This window comes from Emys orbicularis, chromosome 4 (genome assembly GCF_028017835.1).
Source record: "Emys orbicularis isolate rEmyOrb1 chromosome 4, rEmyOrb1.hap1, whole genome shotgun sequence".
NCBI lineage: Eukaryota > Metazoa > Chordata > Testudines > Emydidae > Emys > Emys orbicularis.
Genome location: NC_088686.1, coordinates 91,628,164 through 91,652,571, shown reverse-complemented (window position 1 = coordinate 91,652,571; position 24,408 = coordinate 91,628,164). Strand labels below are relative to the sequence as shown.

The 24,408-nt window shown below is 40.4% G+C and overlaps 2 protein-coding genes across 2 annotated transcripts in view; both read left to right on the top strand.

Moving 5' to 3' along the window:
* Positions 1 to 6,979, top strand: part of LGR4 (leucine rich repeat containing G protein-coupled receptor 4) — a 127,767-nt gene extending 120,788 nt beyond the window's left edge. The window contains exons 16-18 of the mRNA XM_065403496.1: positions 1,146 to 1,267; positions 2,367 to 2,447; positions 5,703 to 6,979. Coding sequence (XP_065259568.1) covers positions 1,146 to 1,267; positions 2,367 to 2,447; positions 5,703 to 6,979 — 1,480 coding nt within the window. The remainder of the gene's footprint in view (positions 1 to 1,145; positions 1,268 to 2,366; positions 2,448 to 5,702) is intronic.
* An 11,173-nt stretch (positions 6,980 to 18,152) lies between these two features.
* The window catches only part of CCDC34 (coiled-coil domain containing 34), a 28,584-nt gene continuing 22,328 nt past the window's right edge, over positions 18,153 to 24,408 (top strand). The window contains exon 1 of the mRNA XM_065404357.1: positions 18,153 to 18,199. Within this exon, the coding sequence (XP_065260429.1) occupies positions 18,153 to 18,199 (47 nt within the window). The remainder of the gene's footprint in view (positions 18,200 to 24,408) is intronic.

The following is a 24,408-nucleotide window of genomic DNA, read 5'->3' as shown; positions in this document are numbered from 1 at the left end:
CCATCTCAAAATACTGTATACCTATGTACATTGCTTAATATTGATTAGCACAGGGGCATTTTAGACTGGTAAGAATTACCATATTTTGACATGAACCTTGCAAAATTCCACGTTCCAGATGCAGGAATTACCAGAGTGGTGAGGAAATGCCACAGTTTTAGAGTACAGAGACCATGCTTCAGAAATCAAAGTGCAACCTACCTGACTAATCTTGTGGTAGTTCTTTGAATATCCACCGCTTTTCTAAATCTCTTCAGTGCCCCATTTGCTATAAGTGTGATTTATTGTACTATTTCCCCCCCTCACCCCATCTTCCACCTTAATTTTCTTTTATCTTGAAAGAAAAATAACTTCCAATGTTAGCAATATAATCTGTTCCATATAGATTGAGAAGAGGCAAAACAGTTGGGTACATTGTTAGCAATCAGGTTGGCTACATCATGTTACCTGAAAAATTCAGGTAAAGCTCCATGAGGCCACTGCTTTTGCACAGATTTTTACGGTAACCAATTAGTGCTGAACTGTATGTGTGACCAGCCCCTCCCATCCTTTTTTGCACTGATTTTTTAGCATGTCGTATTGCTGGCAGAAAGGAAGGTGCATACCAGGAAATCCTGACTTACTCTGTGAAGGATTTAATGTAAACAGAATGAACAATGAGGATGACAGATGCATGCTTAATAATGTGGTCATCTGGGAATTAACTTACTTGCACAACAGAGTTACTCTCCAGCCAGCTTGATTAGTTTTCATTTCTATGTATACAAGTGATAACATGAATACTAGTAACAACTTGCTTTGCATAAGACAGAGTTGAGCCAAACCCAGAGGAATGTTTCTTTACCTTCACCGTAGACTGAGGGCTTGGATGAAACGGAATCCTGATCCAAACCACCTATTTTAGTTTTGCTTTTGCAAAAATCAAGAACTCCCTTTTTTTGCCCATCTCTAGTCAGTTTTAGTATCCTAAAGTGTAAGCTCTTCAGAAACTCTCATAACTGATTCTAGTTTGAAGTTGGTCTTTATTAATGTATGTGTCAAAAAGCTGCTCTTGAACAGCTTTAGCTTTGAGGCATGCCACTTTTAAAAATTAAGAATATAGATGCTGCCAGCTAATATTGTTCATTGTTTTGCCTGTATTTCAGGTCTCTGTCTGTTCCATATGCCTACCAGTGCTGTGCATTTTGGGGTTGTGACTCTTATTTGAATTCTAACATGGAAGATTCCAGCCACCACGATCAGAGCGTGTTGATAGATCATGATAGAGGTGAGTGCTTCCATTGTACTAGGTGTTCCGCTGCATTGCATAAGTTAGGCCAGGCCAGGCAGGTAATTTTGTTCTCCAACAAACAGATGTAGAAACTCATTTAAAGACTTATTATATGAGAACCCGCTACAAAATAGTTGGTTCTATGTGATCCAATTCCTATTTCCAAACAGATGGGATGAGTCTGCTTGGCTAACATAGGCTTTTCCCTGTTTCAGTTAGAAAATATTTTTTTCTTCTTCCATTGTATTAAATTGGCAGGGTCAGTTATCTTGCTATTCACTTGCTTCCCAGAACACACTCTGAGAAATATCCTGCTGGTCTCAGCATCTCCATCTCCCTTTAGAGACAGGGTCTGAACTGTGAGTTTTCAATCCCTCGTTTCAAGTTTCCAAGTTCTCCTCTTGATATGGGCTGGGGCAGACTTGGCTTAAAGCAATAGTTCTCAACCTTTCTTACTCCTGGGACCCAAAGTCCATCTGAATTTCTTTTCCAGGAGCCAGCCAGATCCCACAATTCTTTGTGGGCACTAAGGATTGCGGCATGGCAAGAACCCATGCCTGTATGTTGTAGTAGGGAGTGCTGAGTGTGGAGGGCAAAGAGAGGAGAGAGGTTGCTGGTGGGGTGCATCTCCCAACTCTTTCCCCCGCATAGCATTCATCTCAGGGGCCCAGTAGTACTGTACAGGGAAGGGGATAAAAGAGGGGAGAAACAAGATGTAATGGGATTACTGCAGGGGTGGAGCAACAACAGGAGGAAGGGCGTAAATGGCCTGTTCCTTCCTTTCCTTTCTTGAACTCCTGTTGAGTCCTAGCATCCAACGGATTTGTCTTGGGGATTTTTGCAGAGTTCCTCATGTCCCTCAGAACAAAATAGAATCTAAATAGTATGATGGCAGGGGGTGGAAAATAAATATATATAAAAATAGCATTCAGCATATATAATCCCCAGAGAATGGAGTTAATTGCTTCAGATTTAATGATTTAAAAATACTTGGATGCTCAATTAGGTGGTTTAAAAAAAATAGTATCTGGTTAAAAATATTTGAAAAAAATCAAACTCATACTACTTCGGGACTAAAATTCCTGCCTTTACTCAGCTACAGCAGATGCAGATGTTCCAAACGCTGATGAGAATGAAGAACTGGGTCAGACAATTATTCATTGTACACCCACGACAGGTAATTAAAACAACCACTTTAGTTATACTCTGAACTTCTAGCCTTTCATTGTGCTTTAGGTGTCTACTGAATTATGTCTCTAATTCCTCATGGTCCCCATGTATACACAATCCTGCAGTGCTTGGGTGAAACTCCCACTGATGTCAGTGGTATCTTTGGATAAGTAAATACCACAGGACTTGGCCCAATTTAGCACTGTAGTAGAGAGCCATGCTGGAAAAAGTCCAGGTGTGATTCCCAAGCTCAGTGCACAGAGTCTTAGCCTTTACATTTAGAGTTGACAGTATATATTGTCCTTTTAATGCTTTGGACCAACTCTCCACATTAGCAGAGAATCCGAACTGCTCCAACTATAAAGGGTTGCAGTGCTTGTGGAGTTGCCGAAATTCTCTGATATTACAAAGGAACACCACAGACAGCTTCCATTGCTACTCTTCCTGCCCACCTATCTTCCTTCTCCGTAGCAGCTACTCCTTCCTTGCCAGGTCACCCAAAAGGCTCAGACATACTTCCAAAGCCACTGCCCACTACAGACCTGCTGAGAACCATTGCACATTGTTCCAGCCAGCTAATATGGCTCCTGCCATGTACCTGCCACCTTCCCATTCCCCTCCCATCCCCCCCTGCACAGAGGCATACTGCCAAGGCAATTGCCACAGGATGGAGAGGGGCCTGCACCTATTTTATCTCTGCCTCTCATGGCAATATTCTGAATCCATTATTCAGATTCACCAGACTGGCTTTTGCCTTTTGTGCCAGCTTCTGTTTTCATATGTGGAATGTTAGAGAGATTTCCTGGGTCACAGGAAAAGCAGTTTATGATTATAGGGAAAAATTCGTCTTTGGTGTAACTGCACTGAACTCAGCAGTTACATTGGGAATGAATTTAACCTATGCTGCTTTGTGCTTGTTTGCTTTTAGATTGTTAGGTTGCTCACAGGAATTCTAATTCCTGTGCTATGGTATAAGGTTTACAGCTTTTAGCGCTCTCATTTTGCACATGCTGGTGATACTTCAGCTCTTTAAGGAGCTAAGCACAACTACTTGTTTTTTAAGCTTACTGCCTACCTCAACCCCTCCTCTCCCCTGCTCATAATCTCTTCCCAGTCCAAGATGTTGCTCTGATCTTGAGTAGGACACCTGCCCTCTGTGTAAATACAGAATCACTGCTCAGACGCCAGGTCCACTCCTCATTTTGTCTAGTTGCAGAGAATAGATTGCCAATCACTTAACTAATGGGGCCAGCAATTAGAAGCATCAAAAACTCCTCCCTCTCCACCTTACCCATGTGCTTGCACTGAGAATGGGAAAAGGAAGACTTTTCCTGGGGGAACAAAAAGCATGAGGTGGCAGAGGAGGCAATAGATGAAGGTGGTTGAAGGCTGAGGGGGATTTTTTCTATCTGAGTGGAAGAGATAGCCACTAGTATATACCACAGCTGTTAGAAAATGATTTGGAAATATTGAATTCCCTTTCCATCAACACTATTTGTTCCCTTTTTCTTTTCCTAAATAGTATGCAGTTTTTGCCTTAAAGTAGTATTCTGATTAACATTAGTATGTTCATGTGATATGAAAAAAATATTGTTTGAAAATAATTATTCAGTGAGGAATCTACTGCTTGGGAATGCCTGCAAGAAAGGGAAATTTGTCAGCTGTTTTGGTTGGTCTATTTTCTAATGATCCAACTGTACTATTATGTAAACTGATTTCCCTCAATGCAGAAGAACATGTTGATTTTTGTCTTGGCTATAAACTAGAGGCAAGATTAAATTCTACTGGGTTCTGAAACAGAGTTCAAAAAGGCAGTTAAGACCTTAAGGGATTTTTGCACTGACCTTTGATTGTTTTCCACAATAACTGTTTCACTTAGAGTTTGGGGAAGACTGTACCTACTGTGTGGTCTTGGGGCCATTTGTGGCCCCGATGCTCTAAATTGGGGTTATCTTGTGCTGGCTGGATCAGCCTCCAGGAGCTTTTCACCAGCTCAAGATGGTAGCACCTTCTGCCCGTGCCTCTTCTTGCCCTAGATGGCTCCCTGCGCCCAAGGGCCACTGGCACGTGGCATAGAGCTGGGCCCACCTGAGATTCCCCATATGCAAGAGGGATTGCCACTTACGACGTTTAGTGTAAGTGCTTGGGACACAGCGAGGGCCAAGGCCCATCACGTTGGTAAACAAAGTTTTTGAGAGAGCAGCAAAGAGTCCTGTGGCACCTTATAGACTAACAGACGTATTGGAGCATGAGCTTTTGTGGGTGAATACCCACTTCGTCGGATGCATGTGCAAAGTTTTTGAGGACTCCAAGAGTATTACTTTGCATATATAGGTAAATAAATAAATACAGAGAGAGAGAGAGAGAGAGCACATCTTATTGACTTTCAAAATGCACTAGATACATTCATTAAATAACCTTCATGACATCCATGTGATCTCCTATAGGAGTTCATGTGGAGGGGATTTGAGGGAGTGTGGGAGCAATGATGCTGCTTAAGCTCAATCTCTTTCCTTGTGACAGATTTATGGTTTAAATTGATTTACCTCTCATTTCTTCATCTCCATGGCAAAAAATGTAGAGTATAATTTTCTTCTGTGACTTCCCCAAAGTTAACCCAGTGTGTCACTGGCAGGGCTGGGAACAGAAAACTTGTGGTGAAATCCTGCCCCTGTTTAAGTAAATAAATTGAGTTTGTTGGCTTTTTACAAATGTGTTTCCTTGTAACTTTTTTTTCTTTTAAAGAAGAAACATTGACAACTTAAAGTAACCCACAGCTATTCCAAAGGGAGTGTTTGTGAATCGCATATTACAGGAACTTCGGGTTTTTTTGTTTGGTTGGTTTTTTTTAAAGGAGTGGGGCAAATTTTTCAGGATAGATTTGAACAGCAAATTGTTTCTATTTCTTTGTACCAATGTGTTCATAAAAAGTATGGAGGTAAAAATAAAAGTTATTTAGGTGACCCTAATAAAAGCTCTATTGAGTAGCAGAAAGACAATTAGGGTTTAATTATTTATTTTGTTTACACGGACTATTCCTGAGTGACCATTCTTCCTAGTAATTATCTCTTCAGGCTTAATTAATTCGTAAATAGCTTCAGCAGCACAGTTTACTTTCAACTGACCTATTTAGGAGTTCAGATGAGTGCTGCTGTTCCTGAAATAATGAGTTCTGTGCTTGTAATAGTGCTTAATTATGTAAGATTTTCAGTGATATTTTATTTTTCTTAATTCCTTGTCCTTTTTGTTGTGTTTCTTCTAGGTGCTTTTAAGCCCTGTGAATATTTACTGGGAAGCTGGATGATTCGACTTACTGTCTGGTTTATTTTTCTGGTTGCCTTGTTCTTCAACCTGCTTGTCATGTTAACGATATTTGCATCTTGTACTCCATTGTCTTCCTCCAAACTGTTTATAGGCCTGATTTCTGTCTCTAATTTATTTATGGGAATCTATACTGGTATATTAACTTTCCTGGATGCAGTCTCTTGGGGAAGATTTGCTGAATTTGGCATATGGTGGGAGACTGGCAGTGGTTGTAAAGTTGCTGGGTTTCTTGCAGTCTTTTCATCAGAAAGTGCCATTTTTTTCCTGATGTTGGCAGCTGTTGAACGAAGCTTCTCCGCAAAACAGATAATTAAAAATGGGAAAAGCAATCACCTAAAACAATTCCAAATTGCTGCAGTTTTTGCTTTCCTGTGTGCTATGGTAGCTGGATGCTTACCACTTTTCCATAAAGGGGAGTATTCAGCCTCACCACTCTGCTTGCCCTTCCCCACCGGAGAAACACCTTCACTAGGGTTTACAGTAACTTTAGTGCTCCTAAACTCATTAGCATTTTTGCTAATGGCTATTATCTATACTAAACTTTACTGCAACTTGGAAAAAGAGGACCTCTCAGAAAACACACAATCCAGCATGATTAAGCATGTCGCTTGGCTAATCTTCACCAATTGCATCTTTTTCTGTCCTGTTGCATTTTTCTCATTTGCACCACTGATCACTGCAATCTCTATCAGCCCTGAAATAATGAAGTCTGTTACGCTAATATTTTTCCCATTACCTGCTTGTCTGAATCCAGTCCTATACGTTTTTTTCAACCCAATGTTCAAGGAAGACTGGAAATTACTTAGACGGCATATCACCAAAAAAAATGGAGTAGTGGCAATTGCTGTCAATACTCAAGGTGGCTGTGTGACACAGGATTTCTACTATGACTGTGGCATGTATTCACATTTGCAGGGTAACCTTACCATGTGTGAATGTTGTGAATCACTTCTTTTATCCAAACCTGTACCATGCAAACACTTAATAAAATCACACAGTTGTCCTACACTGGCAGTGGTGCCTTGCCAACGGCCAGATGGGTATTGGTCAGACTGTGGCACACAGTCTGCTCATTCTGATTATGCAGATGAGGATGACTCTTTTGTGTCGGACAGTTCAGACCAAGTGCAGGCCTGTGGTCGCGCATGTTTCTATCAAAGCAGAGGATTCCCTTTGGTTCGTTATGCCTACAATATACCAAGAATTAAAGACTGAAAGGCTTTGCTGTAAGCTGTTCTCATAAGGAAGAAGTACAATGTTTCGTAGACCATACCTGTTCTGACCTTTCAACCAGGACGCACTTTTGTAATCATTGTGTGGTGTCACTTGTAAAGAAGGGAAGTGGGCAGTAAGTTTCTTGAGCCATACATTTGAGGGGAGGAAAAGTTGCCAACTGTAAATAATGGGTAAACCAAAACTTGTAACCCAATATTTTTATTCTTTCCAAGCAATACTGGTTTCTTTTATACAGTTTTTATGTGCTAAAGGTCTGTTTCCATGTTGAACTCCAATTGTATTTTGCTTCTACTGTTGTGTGAGGCAAGTTCTGTCAAGCTTTCTGGTTAAGCACAATATAAGGGACAGCTGTTAATATTAAGAAATTATTTTTAAATGTGATTTTCTATAATTAAGAAAAAATTGTTGCTAGCTTTGTATAGTATTTTCAGCATTAATCTCAGGATGACTTACTGCAGGGCCAAAAGAAGGGACTACGTCTCCCATACAGAACTGTGAGAGCAATATAGGTATAACATTTTTGTTTTTTATATTTCAAACTAAGATTTGATCTTAATAAGATAACTATTTTTTATTTAAAAAAATGTTTTATCCCTCAAGATCTGCAGACTGTATGAAATAAGAATATTAACAGTTGTCGGGAGCGGTAGAACTGAATATGGTTTTCAGTGGAGAGAGACTGCTTCAGGTGAAAACCATAGTACCATTCTTCAGTATTATGTAAGGTCATACTACCAGAAGGAATTACCATGGGCTAGACAGTGTATATCGTCAGTGCTGTCTGTGTGTGAGGTTAGCATGCTTATTTAGAAAGAGACAGAGAGAAGCTAAAATATTTTGCAGCCCTATTCACTGTTAGTAATAGTGTTTATACACACAATGATGTCTCTGAGCATCTTGAGACTTTACCAAAAGGGGTGGCAATGAAAAGCAGTTTTGCAATATAGAAACTTCTGCATCTCTGCCAATTATTTCTCTCCAAGTAAAGTACAATGTGGTGAGATGGACTAATTTTCATGTAAATTGGTGAATTAATTAAAAAAATTTTCTTAAGCATCTAAGACCCAAGTATCACTTAATTACCATCAATTATCCTTTAATCTGTACTTAGTTTGAAGTTTGATCAACATAAAGTTATGAATGCATGATCAAAGTACACCTCTACCCCGATATAACACGAATTCGGATATAACACGGTAAAGCAGTGCTCCAAGGGGGCAGGGCTGCGCACTCCGGCAGATCAAAGCAAGTTCGATATAACCCGGTTTCACCTATAACGCAGTAAGATTTTTTTGGCTCCCGAGGACAGCGTTCTATCGGGGTAGAGGTGTAATTATATAAGTTTCTTGAACAATATGCTGAATCAATAGCAAATCCACTGCCATACCAGTTACTCTGGAAATGTTCTTGTTAAGATTTAAGCTAGATTGCTGTTTTGAGAATTAAACTGTACATACTGTGCATATAATGAATTTTTATCTTTGTATTGTAAATTATTTGATAGAACACATGATGGGAAATATGGCTTCAGTTCATTTTGTTAATTAAAGCTACCTCCTAAACTATAGTGGCTGCCAGTAATTGTGGTTTATATACTTTTTGCATTGTAAATAGACATGGTTGTACATTGTCACTGTAATAAAACAGAATCCTTGTATATCAAATCATGTAGTTTGTACAAAATATTGGGAGGGTTTCATTTACTGTATGCTGTAATTTTTGTAAGCCAAACTATTCAAGTAAAAACAAACAAAAAACAGAAAAGAAAATCATCCCAGAGTTTTAGCTTTCTTATAGTTATATTACTCATAAATATTTCATCTGAAGTTGGCATGGAGTGTCTCAGTAAAAGCAAATAGTGTACATGGATATTGCTAGAAATCACACTTCTTAAAAAATGCATAAGATCTTGGAAAAGTTTCAGATGCACAAAATCAGCATGGGAAATTATGCTCATAAATATGGTGTCAGATACAGTGTATTACCTATGGTTGGAGTTTTGGAAAGAGATGTGCCAACAGAATAACAGAGTTGCCAGTTTAAATGTGAATTTATGAACTAAACTTAATGCTGTAGACTTGCAGCATCTGGAGAAGCGTTTGGCTTTTTACAAAGCACTCTTCATTGTGAAGTATAGAATTTAAGCCCAAAGGTACCTGTACATTTTTAGTATGACTTGGAAGATCATCCAGATGCTAAATATTTATTTTTTAAAACCCATCATTTCATTGCCAAGATGCAGGTTTTTTGAGCCACTATTATGTGAGAGATGCACAATCTGTTTAACATTCCTTCTGTTGGCAATGTAGCAGCAGTTAAATAACTGTTTGAAGTATATGTAGCTACTTTCAGCTCTATTTGAAAAGAGGAAAATAAGTTTCAAATGGAAAAATACAATCAGTAGGGAAAGAAAAACTATCAAGCTTCCAATAGGACAGTGGTTCTCAATTTTTTGTACTGGTGACCCCTTTCACATAGCAAGCCTCTGAGTGTGACTCCCGCCCTCCCCCATAAATTAAAAACACTTTTTATAAATTTAACACCATTATAAATGCTGGAGGCAAAGCGAGGTTTGGGGTGGAGACAGACAGCTCATGACCCCCCATGTAATAACTTTGTGACCCCCTGAGGGGTCCCAACCCCCAATTTGAGAACCCCTGCCTTAGAGTATATAGAGCAACAAAATGTTTTTTTAAAAAATCAGTCTTTATTAAATATTGATACCTTTCTTTAAAGTGTTACTAAAATAGTCAGATACCGTTAGGATGACCAGATAGCAAGTGTGAAAAATCGGGAGAGGGGGTGGGGAATAATAGGAGCCTATATAGGAAAAAGCCCCAAATATCAGGACTGTCCCTATAAAATTGGGACATCTGGTCACCCTAGATATTGTTAAGTTGATACGTTAATGTTTTAAACCCTGGAAAATATTGGCTTGTAATGTGCTTGTTAATTGTGACTGTGACTTAATGGGTGCTTTTTAATTGTATTCCTCCTAGTTTCTTCCAAAGCTAGCCAACATGAAATAGGTTCTTTCTACCATCAGAGAGAGCTAGAAGGGGGGGAGGGGAAATACAAGCAATAGTCCCCTGAAGTCACTCCCTTGAGAAAGAGGGCTGCAAAACTGAGCTGGGGCCCAACTCTACCAACACAAGATAAAGGTGGCAGGTGTGGGCTTGCACAGGAGAACTTGGAGAAATCCAGTTAAACGGTAGGAAAGGCCTTTCAACAATGTCCTATGTCTCACAAGTTAGTTGAAGTAGTAATGCTCAATGCTAGAACAACCACAGGGTAGGTACAGGAAAAACCACCAACAGAGAATACAGCTGTCAGCATCCACCCACCAAAAGTGGCATCTTGTGGCTCCCCTATTCCCCATGATATGAAGAGGGGAATATAATGATACATGGGTGTCTGACATAGTTCTAGTGAGTAACTTACTTTTTTCAGTCAAGTAAAAATTACTTACAGAATTAATGTTCCTGAAGGTTTCTCCTGATAACAATAGCTTCCTGACTGCAGTTTTGAACTTAAAGTAATTTGAAATCCTAGAAAATTAAACCCTTCTTGGTTACTGCAGGAAACAGAACAGACAGATCACCTGATTTTCTAACCCTTCCTGTTACTTTGAGAGAGACTTAAAACCATCCTCACAGCAAAGATGAGTTTTTTTCTAAATCCTGCCAAATACGAGCACTGGAGAGAAGTCCCACAAAGAAAATGGAACCTAGCCTGCCAGAAAGAACTCACCCGATATGCAAGATGCAGGAAAACAATTGAGCTGGGTCATCTATCCATCACATTCTATAGGTGTAGTGACACTACGAGAACTTTGGCTATTTTTCTTGTCTCCTGCCGGTGGGGGGTACCTTTGTTTAGACTGTCATAGGAGGATACTGAAGAAAGAAACTGCTAAATCTTTTATGTAATAAGGTCTCCACTTAGAAATAAGATTTTATGTTCACTTTTTAGTTAGTTTTATTTGTTTTAAAAAGAAATGTATTAAAAGGCAAAAAAAAAAAATAGGCATTCCCATTTTGGGTGCTTACTGAAATCAGTTACTTCAAATATTTTGGCAGTTTGCTGTTGTGCATGAGTGATCACCTGGAGTTTAAAATCTGTAATTGGGGGTCCAGACTTTATGCAGTTATTCCTTTAATGGAAGTTTTACATGAGTAACGTCTGCAAGCCCATGCTTTTCTAAGAACATTTAAAATATTAACATAGATCAAAGACAAAAATGGGTTTTTGTATTATGCGTTTAAACAAAAATAATCTCAAACACTAGTTTAACCTGCAGAATTCAATCTGTCGTGTACAAATGTTGTTTTCTGATGTAGGGCCATTTTTGCAGTTTAAGTGATATACATTTTCATACACAAGTCTCAAGTTGTCAGTTACATCCCTTAAATTTTCAGTTCTAGCTGCACCCTTCCAGCTGAATCTCCTGTATGTTCAATTTTGTAATTATAAATACTTTTATCAAAATTGTACACAAATCCTTATGTCTAACTTCTCTCACTTCTTTTGACTTTATTGAACAGTTTTTTACCAGCCTTTTGTTCTAATTTGCAGGCTAATACTTTTTAATTAACCAAAATATGTATAGTTTTCTTCAGAAGCTTATCCATATCTCAAATACCATACTCTCAATTTAATTATATTTTTTTAATTGTCTAGGTGCTTTGATCTCTTACTGCTAGCTTCCAAGTTTCAATTTTTTTATTATTTTTTTTGGCTGGAGGTTTTTATTATATACAGTATATACAGTAGAATCTTATTAATTTCCACTAAAGACTGAGACACCTGTTGCTAATGACTAAATTTTATAAAATTAATTGAGTAAATGAAAAAAATTTAAAAGAGAGGATATTGCATCATACTGTTTTTTGTAAATTGTAGAGGCATTCATACACCATAACGACTTAGATGTGGACAAGTTTGTTTTAACGTATTAAAGGTATTTTATATGAAATGAGATGTAATAGATTTTGTAAATGAAATATACAGCTGCATTTACTATAAAATCTTTGTTTTGAGTTGGGGATAGAGTAGACTATCTTGTTTCTGGGTAGATAAGCAGAGTTCTACTATATCAAAATATGATGTTTCATTGGGTTGCCAAGCCACAAGGCACTACCTGCATTTTCCTCTGAAATGCTCAATCTAACCATATGATCTGTTCTAAAAAAATGAACAATATTGTTGTTTGGAGATTTTACTCCAATTAGATGATCATTCAAGTGAAGACTTGTTGCAAAGGGAAAAAAGGGCCACACGGTTGACTGATTGATAGTGACCTCTAAATAATGCTAAAAACAATGAGACAAATTTGGCATGAGCATACAGACTGAGGGTACATCTACGTTGTAATAAAAGACCTGGGGCATGGCCACAGCTGGGGGTCAGCCAACTTGGGCTCAGACTGTGCAGCTAAAAATTTCAGCATAGACACTGGGGCTCGGGCTGGAGCCCACAAGGGGGATGCCTCTCAGAGCCAGGATGCAGCCTAGGCCTGAACGTCTACATTGCAACTTTTAGCCCTGCAGCCCAAGTACAAGTCAATTGACTTGGGCTCTGAGACTCTGTGCCATGGATTTTTTTTTTACTGCAGATGAAATCCTGACCCACTGAAGTCAATGGGAGTCTTGCCATTGATTTCAGTGGGACCAGGATTTCACTCTGAATATTCATACAGATTCCTTCAGAATTTTCCCACAGAAGAAAGAAATTCTCCCCATCTTTAGGCTACTCCCATTGCAATGGAAAGAAGTTTTAAATATATCCGTGTGGAAAAATGAGGAATGCTAAAACACACTATAATTAAGGTCCCCAAAATTCCACAGCCTCTGGAAAAATATGACCAAAAAGAACTAAAAGCAGCCAATACATCTTCACGAAGGTAGACACTTGCAGAGTGGGCCCATCAGAGCCTGGTCTGCTCGGGTGATGGGTATGAAGCCAGGTGTTTCTCTCTGGCTCAAAGGACTGCTGTTCCTCCCTTTGTTGGGAAACTCTGCAGATTTAAAGACCAAATACTAAATCTGTAGATTTGTCTGAGGGTGGTGAAAATTAACAGATTAGACAGCATAATTTTATGCCAAAATATATGGACAGTCAAAAAATGGAATATATGGAGTTTAAAATTTTTAGATGTGGTATTGAGAAGATTTAGAAGAAGATTTTCAAGATTTAGATATACTTCCTGGTATTGAGAATCTATTGAAAACAATATAAAATGTGAATTTAATGTTTCCTTTTATCAGATACAGCTAAGAATAAATTGTCTACATTATTTTAACTTGATGCTGCTTTTGGTGAAATATGATGAACTATGATATCTTTTCCCTCCATTTTTGTTAACTTGCATGATAATTCAGAAACAAGATTTTGGTTAATTGGGAAGTCTATATATTGATTCTTCACATCAGACAGATCCACAGAAAGAAAATATGAATGCTATAATGTCTGAGTCTTGAAATGGTATACAGATAGCCTGTTTTTTTTAATCTGCAAAATTGCAAGTTTAAATAAGGATTAATACATATGAAACTCAGCCAAAAAATTTTTTTAGTCTAAATTGACTACTTCTCCTGTGTGTAAATCATCATGATCTAGGAATGAGATTAATGCCTACTTATCATATTTTTAATTTTTTATGCTATTAGAATAAGAAAGGGTTTATTTTTTATAACAATTTAATGTCTTTATTATCATTCCAAGTGTCAACATGGTAATAAATGCTGTTATTCATAAATATTTTAGTTGCCTGTTTATTTCCCCTTTCTTCCCTTATTCACAGGAAGGTTTTTTTCTTAATTGTTATTTTGTGTACGATTATTTAGTAGCATATATTTTCTAGTATCTAATAAGGACTTTTTCAGTTTTTCTAGGTGTAACTTTCGGTAGTTGTAATTAAAAATTTGTAAATATTAAAAAATAAGCAATAGAAAAGATATGTAAGTAATAAGCAGCCTGATCTTATAGGGTTTGAGTCAAAGTCCACTAGTCAACAAAAAGACATAACATAATCACATCGCCAAAAGAGACGTCTCCTTAGTGAATGCCTCCTGGAACAGGGATTTAGGGTATGTCTGTATCACAGATGCAACAGCGGCACAGCAACAGCGCTGTAGTGCCTGAGTGTAGATACTTGATACAGCAACAGAGAAGGGTTTTTCCATCATTGTAGTTAAACCATGCCTTCAGGAGGCAGTAGCTAGGTTGACAGAAGAATTCTAGCGGTGTCTGTACTGGGACTTAGGTCGACTTACCTGTGTCTCTCAGGATGTGAATTTTTCACACACCCAAGTGATGTACCAAGGTTGGACATGAGTTTTAGATGAAGATCAGGCCTTAAATTATCATTACAGCTACATTTCAATGATTATTTTGTAAATTTCATAGAGCTACAGGCCAGAAGGAACCATTAGATAATCTAGTCTGGCTACCTTTTATATCACAGGCCATTAAATTTCACCAAATATTTCTATATTGAGCCCAATGACTTTAGGTAGACTAAAGCATTTCAGTCCTCAGGAGTCTAAACTGTTGTGTGCCATAGGAAGAAAACAGGAGAGACCAAGGTGCCACCAATACCTGAGGCCCCTGCAATGGCAGGGAATAGATAAGGTAAAATGTCTGGATGATCTTAGCATGTGATCCTCACTGCATGCTGCTGCAGCAGACAATGAAAAAAAACCCCAAGGTCCTAGCCAATCTGACTTGGAGGCAAATTCCTTCACAATCCCAAATTGGGCAACCACTTTGATCCTGAACGTCTGAGCAAGACATATCAGCCAAGCTTCTAAAAAAGAGAATTCTCTCCACCATTTCAGACCAGTGGCCCACGCTGCCCAATATCCCATCTCCAGCTGTGGCAAATCTCTGATGCTTCAGGGGAAGGTGGAAAAACACCAAAGTACAATCCACAATACATCTGGTCAATTGTGCTTTGGGGGGAAAAGATTCTTTCCTGATCCCTGCAGAATGCTGGCTGTAGCCCTGAAACATGAGATTTAATTACAGCTCTGCATTAAGGCAATAGCTGTAAGTTTTATGAGCAAATTGAGGGAAAAGCCCTTAAGACCCACCTAGCAGGACCAACAACCTACAAGGGGTGCCAGGACCAGGTAAGAGTGCAGTATCACACCCTGCCCACCGGAGACACTCACAAGAGGTGAATTGTCCCCTGTCACAAGGACACTTCAAAGGGGTTTGGGGAATGGGGTGTACCTATGTTGTTGGCAAACTAAGGACTGGCAGAGTCCAGAGGAGATGTTTTTGGTGGGTTAAAGGCTGGTGGGGTTAGGTTGCTGACACCCAGTTAAATCTCCCTTCCTGCAGGCAGGTACCTAACAAGGTGACTCTCAGTCCTGGGTACCCCTGGAACCATCACTATTAGACCATTCAAATGCTTGTTTCCTATCACTTCCTTCAATTATAGGCATGTTAAACTCATCCTCTGAAATTTGCTAAACAACGAAGTGACACTGAGATTAGAAACACAAACACAATGACAGAAAATTCACCTTGTTAGTAAATTTGGGGGGAAAGAGCTGAAACAGATTCAGTTGGAGGTGGAAATGTGGAAAGGAGTAATGTTGAAAAAACTAAGTCTGATGGTTGGTAGCAGAAAGGGCCATTGGAATATTTTCCTGCATATATAGAGGCATATACCTCATGGAGTAGAGAGATAACAATCACTCTCAATACAGCTTTGGTGTGATCTAATCTAAAAATATTACACTTAATTCTTGGCACATCAATACAGTAAACATATTGACAAACTGAAGAGTTCACAGAAGAGCAACAAGGAAGAACTGATTTATGAGGAAAGATTAAAGTGCTATATATGTATAGCATGACTAAGAGACAATTATGCTGAAACGTAAGTGCCCAATCCTGTCTCAGAGGAGTACCTGGGAATACAACTGGACCCTAATTTTATGAATATTTAATGGGTAAAAACATCAGGAGAAGAAATTATTTAAGGTAGTCCAAAGGGAGTATAGCTAGTAGTAAAGGGATGTAATTAAGAAAGGGAAAATAAAACCTGCATATTAGGAAAAATAATTCTTGAGAATTAGATCTGCTAGAGTGTGAAATAGTCTCCCAAGGGAAGTGGTGGAAGTGTGTGACATATTTAAAACTAAATTACATAAATTACTAGAAAATACATTATATGGAACAATCTTGCATTGACAGGGGGACAGGCTCGATGACCAAAAATTGCATAAACTCTGTTTCTTTGAAAAATATATTTTAACAATAAAGATGAAATGGACGGCAACCCTAGTTTAATATTCCCCTTGTGACGTTCTGAATGTTGTGGTACCCTACCAATGCCAAGAAGTCGTATTTACTGACATTCTGTTACCGTTGTGTTCAAGTTAAAATACATTGGGGCCCAATCCTACAGTCCTTGTGCAGGAAATATGTCTCAGTGTATTGCAGGATCAAACCAGATCGTGAAACTCTGCCCCCACCCGTAATGAGTATCTTGGACCAAATCATGGAGCTGTGCTGATTTACAATAGCTGAAGATTCTGGCTCTTTTGTATCACCAGTGGACTAAACGGACTGCAAAAAATTCCATTATCCTGCAACTGTTACTCAGTTTCCAATTCTCTGGTAAGCACATGGCAGAGCAGTGTTAATGCAGAAATATGTCTAAAGAAATTGGTAAGGAATTACTTGATTTTTTTCCTGCACCTTCTCTTTCATTTTGAGATCAAATGACACTAGAACAGGATATGAACATTTAAAAGAGAGATTAAACAGTTCAGGTTCCACAGATCCACACGTGGAGGGGGTGCTCTGTGCCCAGATCTGCCCATACCAACGTGGAATGGAGATGAGTTGCCTCTGAGGTAACCTGGGCCCCCTTGGAGAGTTCTGTGCCTGGCAGTGATGGGAATCTTCAGGCAGGAAGGGCTTTTGGTTTAAGAATCGGGTTTAAGAGATTTCACAACTGCCCCAAAATCTCAGAATTTTTAATGGTGATGTGGCTGGAAGTGGTGTGGGTTGAAAGTCCAAATGCATTGCAACCTGGAACTTTCACTGAAATAGACTAAAGAAGCAAGAGAGAAGGGTCGTGTCCAGATAGGCCCAAAGGGGACAGTTTTCATTATAGTCTAGATTCCTTTTGAGAAAGCTGTGGTTTTATTTTCCTGATATACAAATGTATTTGACATGCAACTATTTTTCAAAAGGCAAAGGGAAAACTAAGCATAATGATGGGGTGACTCAAGAGGAAAATCTCTGGCTTTACAATTGCCAATTGTAGGTAGTCATGAGACTCTGCATGGGTAGAGGGAGTAAATCCTGGCAGCATAACTCCCCTATCTTTGTCAAACTCCAATTTTGATAATTACTTTTTCTAAATTCTCCCTATTTCAGATTAATACCATCTTTGGCCCAAATCCTGCAAACTTCTATGCACATACTTTACAATGGAACTACTCACATGTGAAGTAAGCTTTTGCAAGATCAGGTTATTTGTCATTAAAAGCTGTTTGCTTTTAAGTGTCTGTAGCATTGCAGTCCAGATTTGGCTGCATTTCAGTGGTGAATAAAGTGGTTTGTACAAATTTAATACCTACCCTTGTACTTACAGGGTGGGATCCATGACGGGACTTACGCATTGCAATATTGTCAGAGTACTTAGCCTTTGAGTGCCTAGAAAATCACGCTCCATAGGTGCCTAGGTCCATGATGATGTGTTCAGCTGCATAAGTCTTGTAGATAGGGCCTGAAAGAAGGCAGCTCCCTTATAACCTTCAGCCGTGTGGATACAATTCTCACACAGCATGTCGGGGGCGAAGGAATTTGAAGAGGAGCCTCCACTTCAGTCACTGACCCAACGCCCCAGTGACTGAGCGACCTGCTCGCTCGCCCCGCCCCGCCCCGGCACCCTTCTGCTGCGCGCCGGGGGAGGCCGGGCGGCTGGCACGGGGCAGTGCCCGCCCGAGAGGCACCACGGCTGGGAGGGGGCAGCGAGGGGGGCGGAAGGGAGGGGAGCGGCGGGAGCAGGGGATTGGCTGGCGGGAGGTAGGGCGGCAGGAGACGTCGCGCACGGTTGAAGCGTCCCCGTTGCCATGGAACCCGTTGCGGGCGGTGATTGGCGGAGCGGGCGGTGCCCCGGGGGCCGATGGGAGCGCGGAGCCGACGCTGCGAGTTTCAAAGCGGCAGTCCCAGGTAGAGCGGCCCTATCCTCGCCTCGCGACAATTAGCGCTGGGCTGGGGGGTGGCGGGGTTCGGGGAGGGCGCTGATGGGACTGGAGGCAGGAGTATGGGCGGGGGGGTGGTTTGGGAGGCCGGGGATGGCAAGGCCTGTGGGTTGGGAGCTGGGGGTGGGGCTAGAGGGTGGGGGCCTGTGGGTTGGGAGCTGGGGGCGGGGCTAGAGGGTGGGGGCCTGTGGGTTGGGAGCTGGGGGCGGGGGATTGTGGCTTGGCAGAGTAGTAGATAGGAGGATGGAAGGGCTGAGGATTTTGGCTAATGGTGGGGGCCTAGCTTAAGGGCAAGATCCATTGGTGACAGGCCTATGAACGGGCACTGCCCTTGTCCTCTTAACTTCTCCTGACAGGTACTTACTGCCTCCATGCTCAGTGCTCGGCCCAGGAGTAGGAGGAGGGTCGCCCACTCCAGCCCTCCATCCCCAACCAGCTCTGAGGATGAGCAGCGTTTGAGCTCCTCCACTTACTCCTTGCTCTCCCCCATTTACCATCAGAGCTTCCAGAGCTGCAATGAGGAGGAGAAGGAGGAGGAGGATAGGGAGGAAGCGGCACTATCAGCTAGGGGGGAAAGAACCTTCAAGAGGAATAAACACAATAGGTAATCTGCATGTACTCCCATTCCCTGGCTGCCTTTGCTATAATAGAAGCAGCTGGGTCCAGTAGGTAGCACCAGGAGCCAAGACTCCTGGGGTCTGTTCTCATCTCCATCACTGATGTGTGACTTTGCCCTTACCACTTAAGACAAAACTTTCGAACGTGGGTGTAGAAAGTTAGACAGCCAAATACTTATGTAGTCACCTAATGAAGGCAATCTAACTTTGAGGTAGTGAGAAGTTATAATTTCCATTTTTTTTCAGGTCAGTGGGAGTCTCAGGTCCTTGGTATTTCATCTCTGAATATCAGATCACTTCTGTAGCTGCCTAGACAATGGATTTGGGACTGTAAACATCCACTCTTTGGAAATGTTATTAATCTCTACGTGCCTCAGTTTCCTTTATTAAAAGGGAATGATACTTGCCTACTTTTTGAATGTGCTTTGAGAGTTAGAAGATATTTTCTCTCAAATACATAAAACTACTACCCAACACAGGGATTTGAGGTGTATCAATTGTACCAGCGTTGGCTTCCAGGGTTTTGGACTCCCCATTTCTCGTTCTTTAGTTGTTCCCTTTCTTCAAATAATTCTTCCCTCCCCATCTGTTTTTCTTTCCTCTCCCCACCCCAGTGGTTGGGAACAGGGTTGTGGTGAATAATCTGTCACATTCCTCAAAAGGTGGCTGAGAAGACGTAGCAGCCAGGACACTTTCCAATGAAAAGCATACCAGATCTACACCTTGGCTAAGAATAGGCACAGTTAGCAAGACACTAGTCAAAATCGTGTGCTAGACAGTATGGTTCTGTAAAATTTGGGACTCTCTTTCAAATAAATGAGTCTCTTCAGCTCTTATGCATGAGTCTCAAAAGCTTGCTTGGATACCAGTAATCATTTTCACTTGAGAGACGAAAATATAAAGTACCTAGCAAGGAAGCATTAAACATCTAATTATGAATTTCTGCATAGAACTTTCATCCTACTTTATCTATAAGATAATGACTCCAGGAAAACTTCTCCAGGTTCAAGAGGACTGAGACAAAAAGAATGGTAAACATAGCACTTTACTTGATAAAGCTTGGCCCAGTCCCCCTTCAAGGCATCTTTAGAGCCCTGAGGGAAGTTCTCAGGTCCCGGTTTCACTTTACTCCTGTTCTTGTTCCTCTTTCCATTACCCATCCACCAGCTTGTCCAAGTACCTCTGTTCCTTAGCCTCCATGTCAAGCTACTGTCTCCTTCATGCTGCCTGAACACCAGCTGGGGGAATATTGAGAGAGCAAAAGAAACTGTTCTACGGGTCTCAGTTCCCATGCCCGTTACTACAGCAATCCCTGGCAGCTGTGAATGCCATTGCAGAAAAAGTCCTTGTAACCAGGTTGTCTGAGCAGCAACCTCTTCTGGCTAGTCAGAGCATGACTCACACCACTGTAGGTCCCTCAGCATCACCTCTTGCAGATTATGGAGTCTGGTGCCTTAGCCCTCGCGTGCTCAAGCCCTTACCCTTTCTAGGGTGTCAGAGTCCAAAAACTCCTAAACTTCAGAATCAGTATTATCTGTAGGTTTGTTGTAAGGACTCTTGCTTGTCTGCTTCAGACGTGTCTCTGGGCATCTAGTCCCTTTTGGTTGGTTTTCCTGGGCTTAGTCATCCTATTCACCAAATGGTTCACCCAGCTAGCAAGCTGCCTTAGGCTCTTGGCTGGACCCAAGCTTCCCTTGTCAAAGAAGTAGCATAGTTCTCTCCTTCCTGGTCAGCCCTGGAGTGGCCTAGCTCTCCCTCTTTTAGCTCCCCGTTCCATGCCTGATATTAGCTGCAAATATAGCAGGGTGGGGTCATCTGGATTCACAAGCTTCTTTAACCCTCTTGTTGCCACAGTGTCCTCAACCTCTGCTTGTTAGTGTGGGGCGAAGACATCCCATCACAGTCCCTGCTCAGTCCCAGGCTGGAACACGCTCGGGACAGAACAGTACTGAGCACGTACATATGGCAATTTTCAGACACTTATAACACCACGAAATTTGGGTGGATTCTCACAGGAACTGCAAAAGGCACCTACCTCTTTAGCCTCCTGCCAACCTGGCCAAATTTCAAGTCCCTGCTCCAAAGCATGGTGGCTCTGGAGCTTCTGAATGAAACATTTAAAAATCTTTAAACATTGGTAAAACAATTTATTTTTCCCTAATCTCAATTTCTTAAACAGATGTTGAAATTATAAAAAAAAAAAAAAGGGGGGGGGGCAGACACTCATGGGAAATTTCAGCTCAAACAATTAAAGCATGGCAAAGTTTTATAAAGGAAAGTGCTAGGCAACCTTAGTTATAGGTGTTACTGCTAGCTCCACCTATGATCTTGGGTCACTTACTTTCAGCATGCATCTTGATAGGTTTACTCTGATATATTGACTTAGTGAATCTACTGTTAATAAAAGTCACTAAACTTTCTATTAATCAAATTTCAGTTCTTCTGACTCAATACATATAACTTGAGTTAGGGAGTTAATCTAATATAAATTCTCACTAAGGATTGTGGTCCTTTCAGAACTCCCTGACTTGTTTTTCTTCAGAATAATGCATAGTACTGAATGTTCTGGCACAGTGGTTTTCATCCTTTTTTCATTTGTGGATCCCCACAAAGTTTCAAATGGAGGTGCCTGCTCCTTTGGAAATTCAACCTCTGGTCCATGGACCCCAACCATAGAAGTCTTACACTGAAAACTGGCTGAACAGAATTCAACTATAAATGTTGTACATGCTCGGCATGGCATTTGATTCAATGTGAGTAAGGGCGCTAAACTATGGGCTTTTATAGTAACGACAACATTTCCAGGTTTTGACCTGTAGGTGGGGGTATTCACATACTTTTGATCAGAGAAAATGGAATGCCTTTTCTGGGATCTGAGACTTAATTCATAATCACCTTCCGCACACCCCTTACACATAATCTGCGGACCCCCAGAGGTCTGCAGACCACAGGTTGAAAACCACTGTTCTATTACTTCAGAAAGTGGTCCTGTGACTTTCTATCGAACTTTTACGTGATTCAGACATCGGCAAGCAGTATTCAGCTCATCCGTGTCACAAAATCATTAGCTGATAATGAATCACAACTGGTAGACAGTACAGAATACAGCATGTTTAGGTGGCAAAATAAAATAAAAATCATTGAATTTTAAGATTACTGCATCCCTGTTTCCGATTCCATTACATCAATTTGTTTTGTTACAAAGGGTGTTTTTGTAAGGTGAGCCTGATGTTTTCAGGCAAAAGCTCAGTACTTTAACAAAATACACTATTCAAAATTGCTTTGGATTTGACACATTAGTGGCTAATGTTTTGGGAATTCTTTATTTGTGAGTCTTAAAGATGGAAAAGACTCTGTCCTTGCCAGTGCAAAAGTGCTTGCCAAACTATTCTTGCTTATGATTAAAACTAACTTATAAAATTCCAGTGGGTTCATCTGTGAGTTTTCTATGTATTTTTTTTTAGGCTATACAGAAACTTCCCTTCTTTCAGCCAATATGTTTTATCCGGTCTATAATAGTCTAAATATCCCAGATATGGCTTCCACTCCATCTCCTGGGAGACTACGGAGGGTTGAAGTCAATAGGAGTAGAATTAGGCTAATGCTGAGTCCTTTTGAAAGTCCAATCCTACCAGTATAATGGCTCGTGATCATATTCAGCCTATATTTTCCTCTGCTTAACTTGATCTGATTTACTCACAGTTAGTCTCTCTTTTACCACCCTAAATAATTTTTGTTTTGGTTTTTACACCCTTATATCTATTTCCCTAATTCACCAAGCTATATGTTTGCTTAATGTTACTTTTCCTGTAACATAAGAATGGCTATACTCGGTCAGACCAGAGGTTCATCTAGCCCAGTATCCTTTCTTCCGACAGTGGCCAATGCCAGGTGTCCCAGAGGGAATGAACAGAATAGGTAATCCCAGCTTCTGTCAAATAGAGGCTAGGGACACTATCCTTGCCCATCCTGGCTAATAGCCATTGATGGACCATGAACTTATCTAATTCTTTTTTGAACCCTGTTATAGTCTTGGCCTTCACAACATCCTCTGGCAAGGAGGTTGACGCTGCATTGTGTGAAAAAACACTTCCTTTTGTTTGGTTTTTAAACCTGCTGCCTATTAATTTTATTTGGTGACCCCTAGTTCTTGTGTTATGAGAAGGAGTAAATAACACTTCCTTATTTACTTTCTCTACACCAGTCATGATTTTATAGACCTCTATCATATTCCCCCCCTTAGTCATCTCTTTTCCAAGCTGAAAAGTCCCAGTCTTATTAATCTCTTCTCATATGGAAGCCTTTCTATACCCAAATCGTTTTTGTTGCCCTTTTCTGACCCTCTTCTAATTCCAATATATATTTTTTGAGATGGGGCGACCACATCTGCACACAGTATTCAAGATCTGGGCATACCATGGATTTATATAGAGGCAATATGATATTTTTGTCTTATCTATCCCTTTCTTAATGATTCCCATCATTCTGTTTGCTTTTTTTGACTGCCGCTGCACATTGAGTGGATGTTTTCAGAGAATTATTCACAATGACTCCAAGATCTTTTTCTTGAGTGGTAACAGCTAATTTAGACCCCATCATTTTATATGTATAGTTGCGATTATGTTTTCCAGTGTACATTACTTTGCATTTATCAACTTGAATTTCATCTGCCATTTTGTTGGCCAGTCACCCAGTTTTGTGAGATCCTTTTATAGCTCTTCGCAGTCTGCTCAGGACTTAACTATCTTGAGTAGTTTTGTATCACCTGCAGATTTTGCCACCTCGCTGTTTACTCCTTTTTCCAGATCATTTATGAATATGTTGAATAGGACTGGGCCCAGTACAGACCCTTGGGGGGACATCACTATTTACCTCTCTCCATTCTGAAAACTGACATTTATTCCTACCCTTTGTTTCCTATCTTTTAACCAGTTACCAATCCATGAGAGCACCTTTCCTCTTATCCCGTGGCAGCTTACTTTGCTTAAGACCCTTGGTGAGGGATCTTGTCAAAGGCTTTTTGAAAATCTAAGTACACTATATCCACTGGATTCCCCCTTGTCCACATGCTTGTTGACTCCCCTCAAAGAATTCTAGTAGATTGGTGAGGCATGATTTCCCTTTACAAAAACCATGTTGACTCTTCCCCAACAAATTATGTTCATCTATGTGTCTAACAATTCTGTTCTTTACTATAGTTTCAGCCAGTTTGCCCGATACTGAATTCAGGCTTACTCACCTGTAATTGCAGGGATCACCTCTGGAGCCCCTTTCAAAAATTGGTGTCATATTAGCTATCCTCCAGTCATTTTGGTACAGAAGCTGATTTAAATGATCTGCAATTTCACATTTGAGTTCCTTCAGAACTCTTGGGTGAATACAATCTGGTCTTAGTGACTTATTACTGTTTAGTTTATTAATTTGTTCCCAAACCACCTCTAATGACACCTCAGTTTTGTAGCTCTGCTCTAAACGTCCTCCAGTTTTTCAGTCGTTTTCTGATCTTGAGTGCAATAATGGAGGTGCGGTTTAACCAGAGTCCTGTATTGAAGAATCGTCC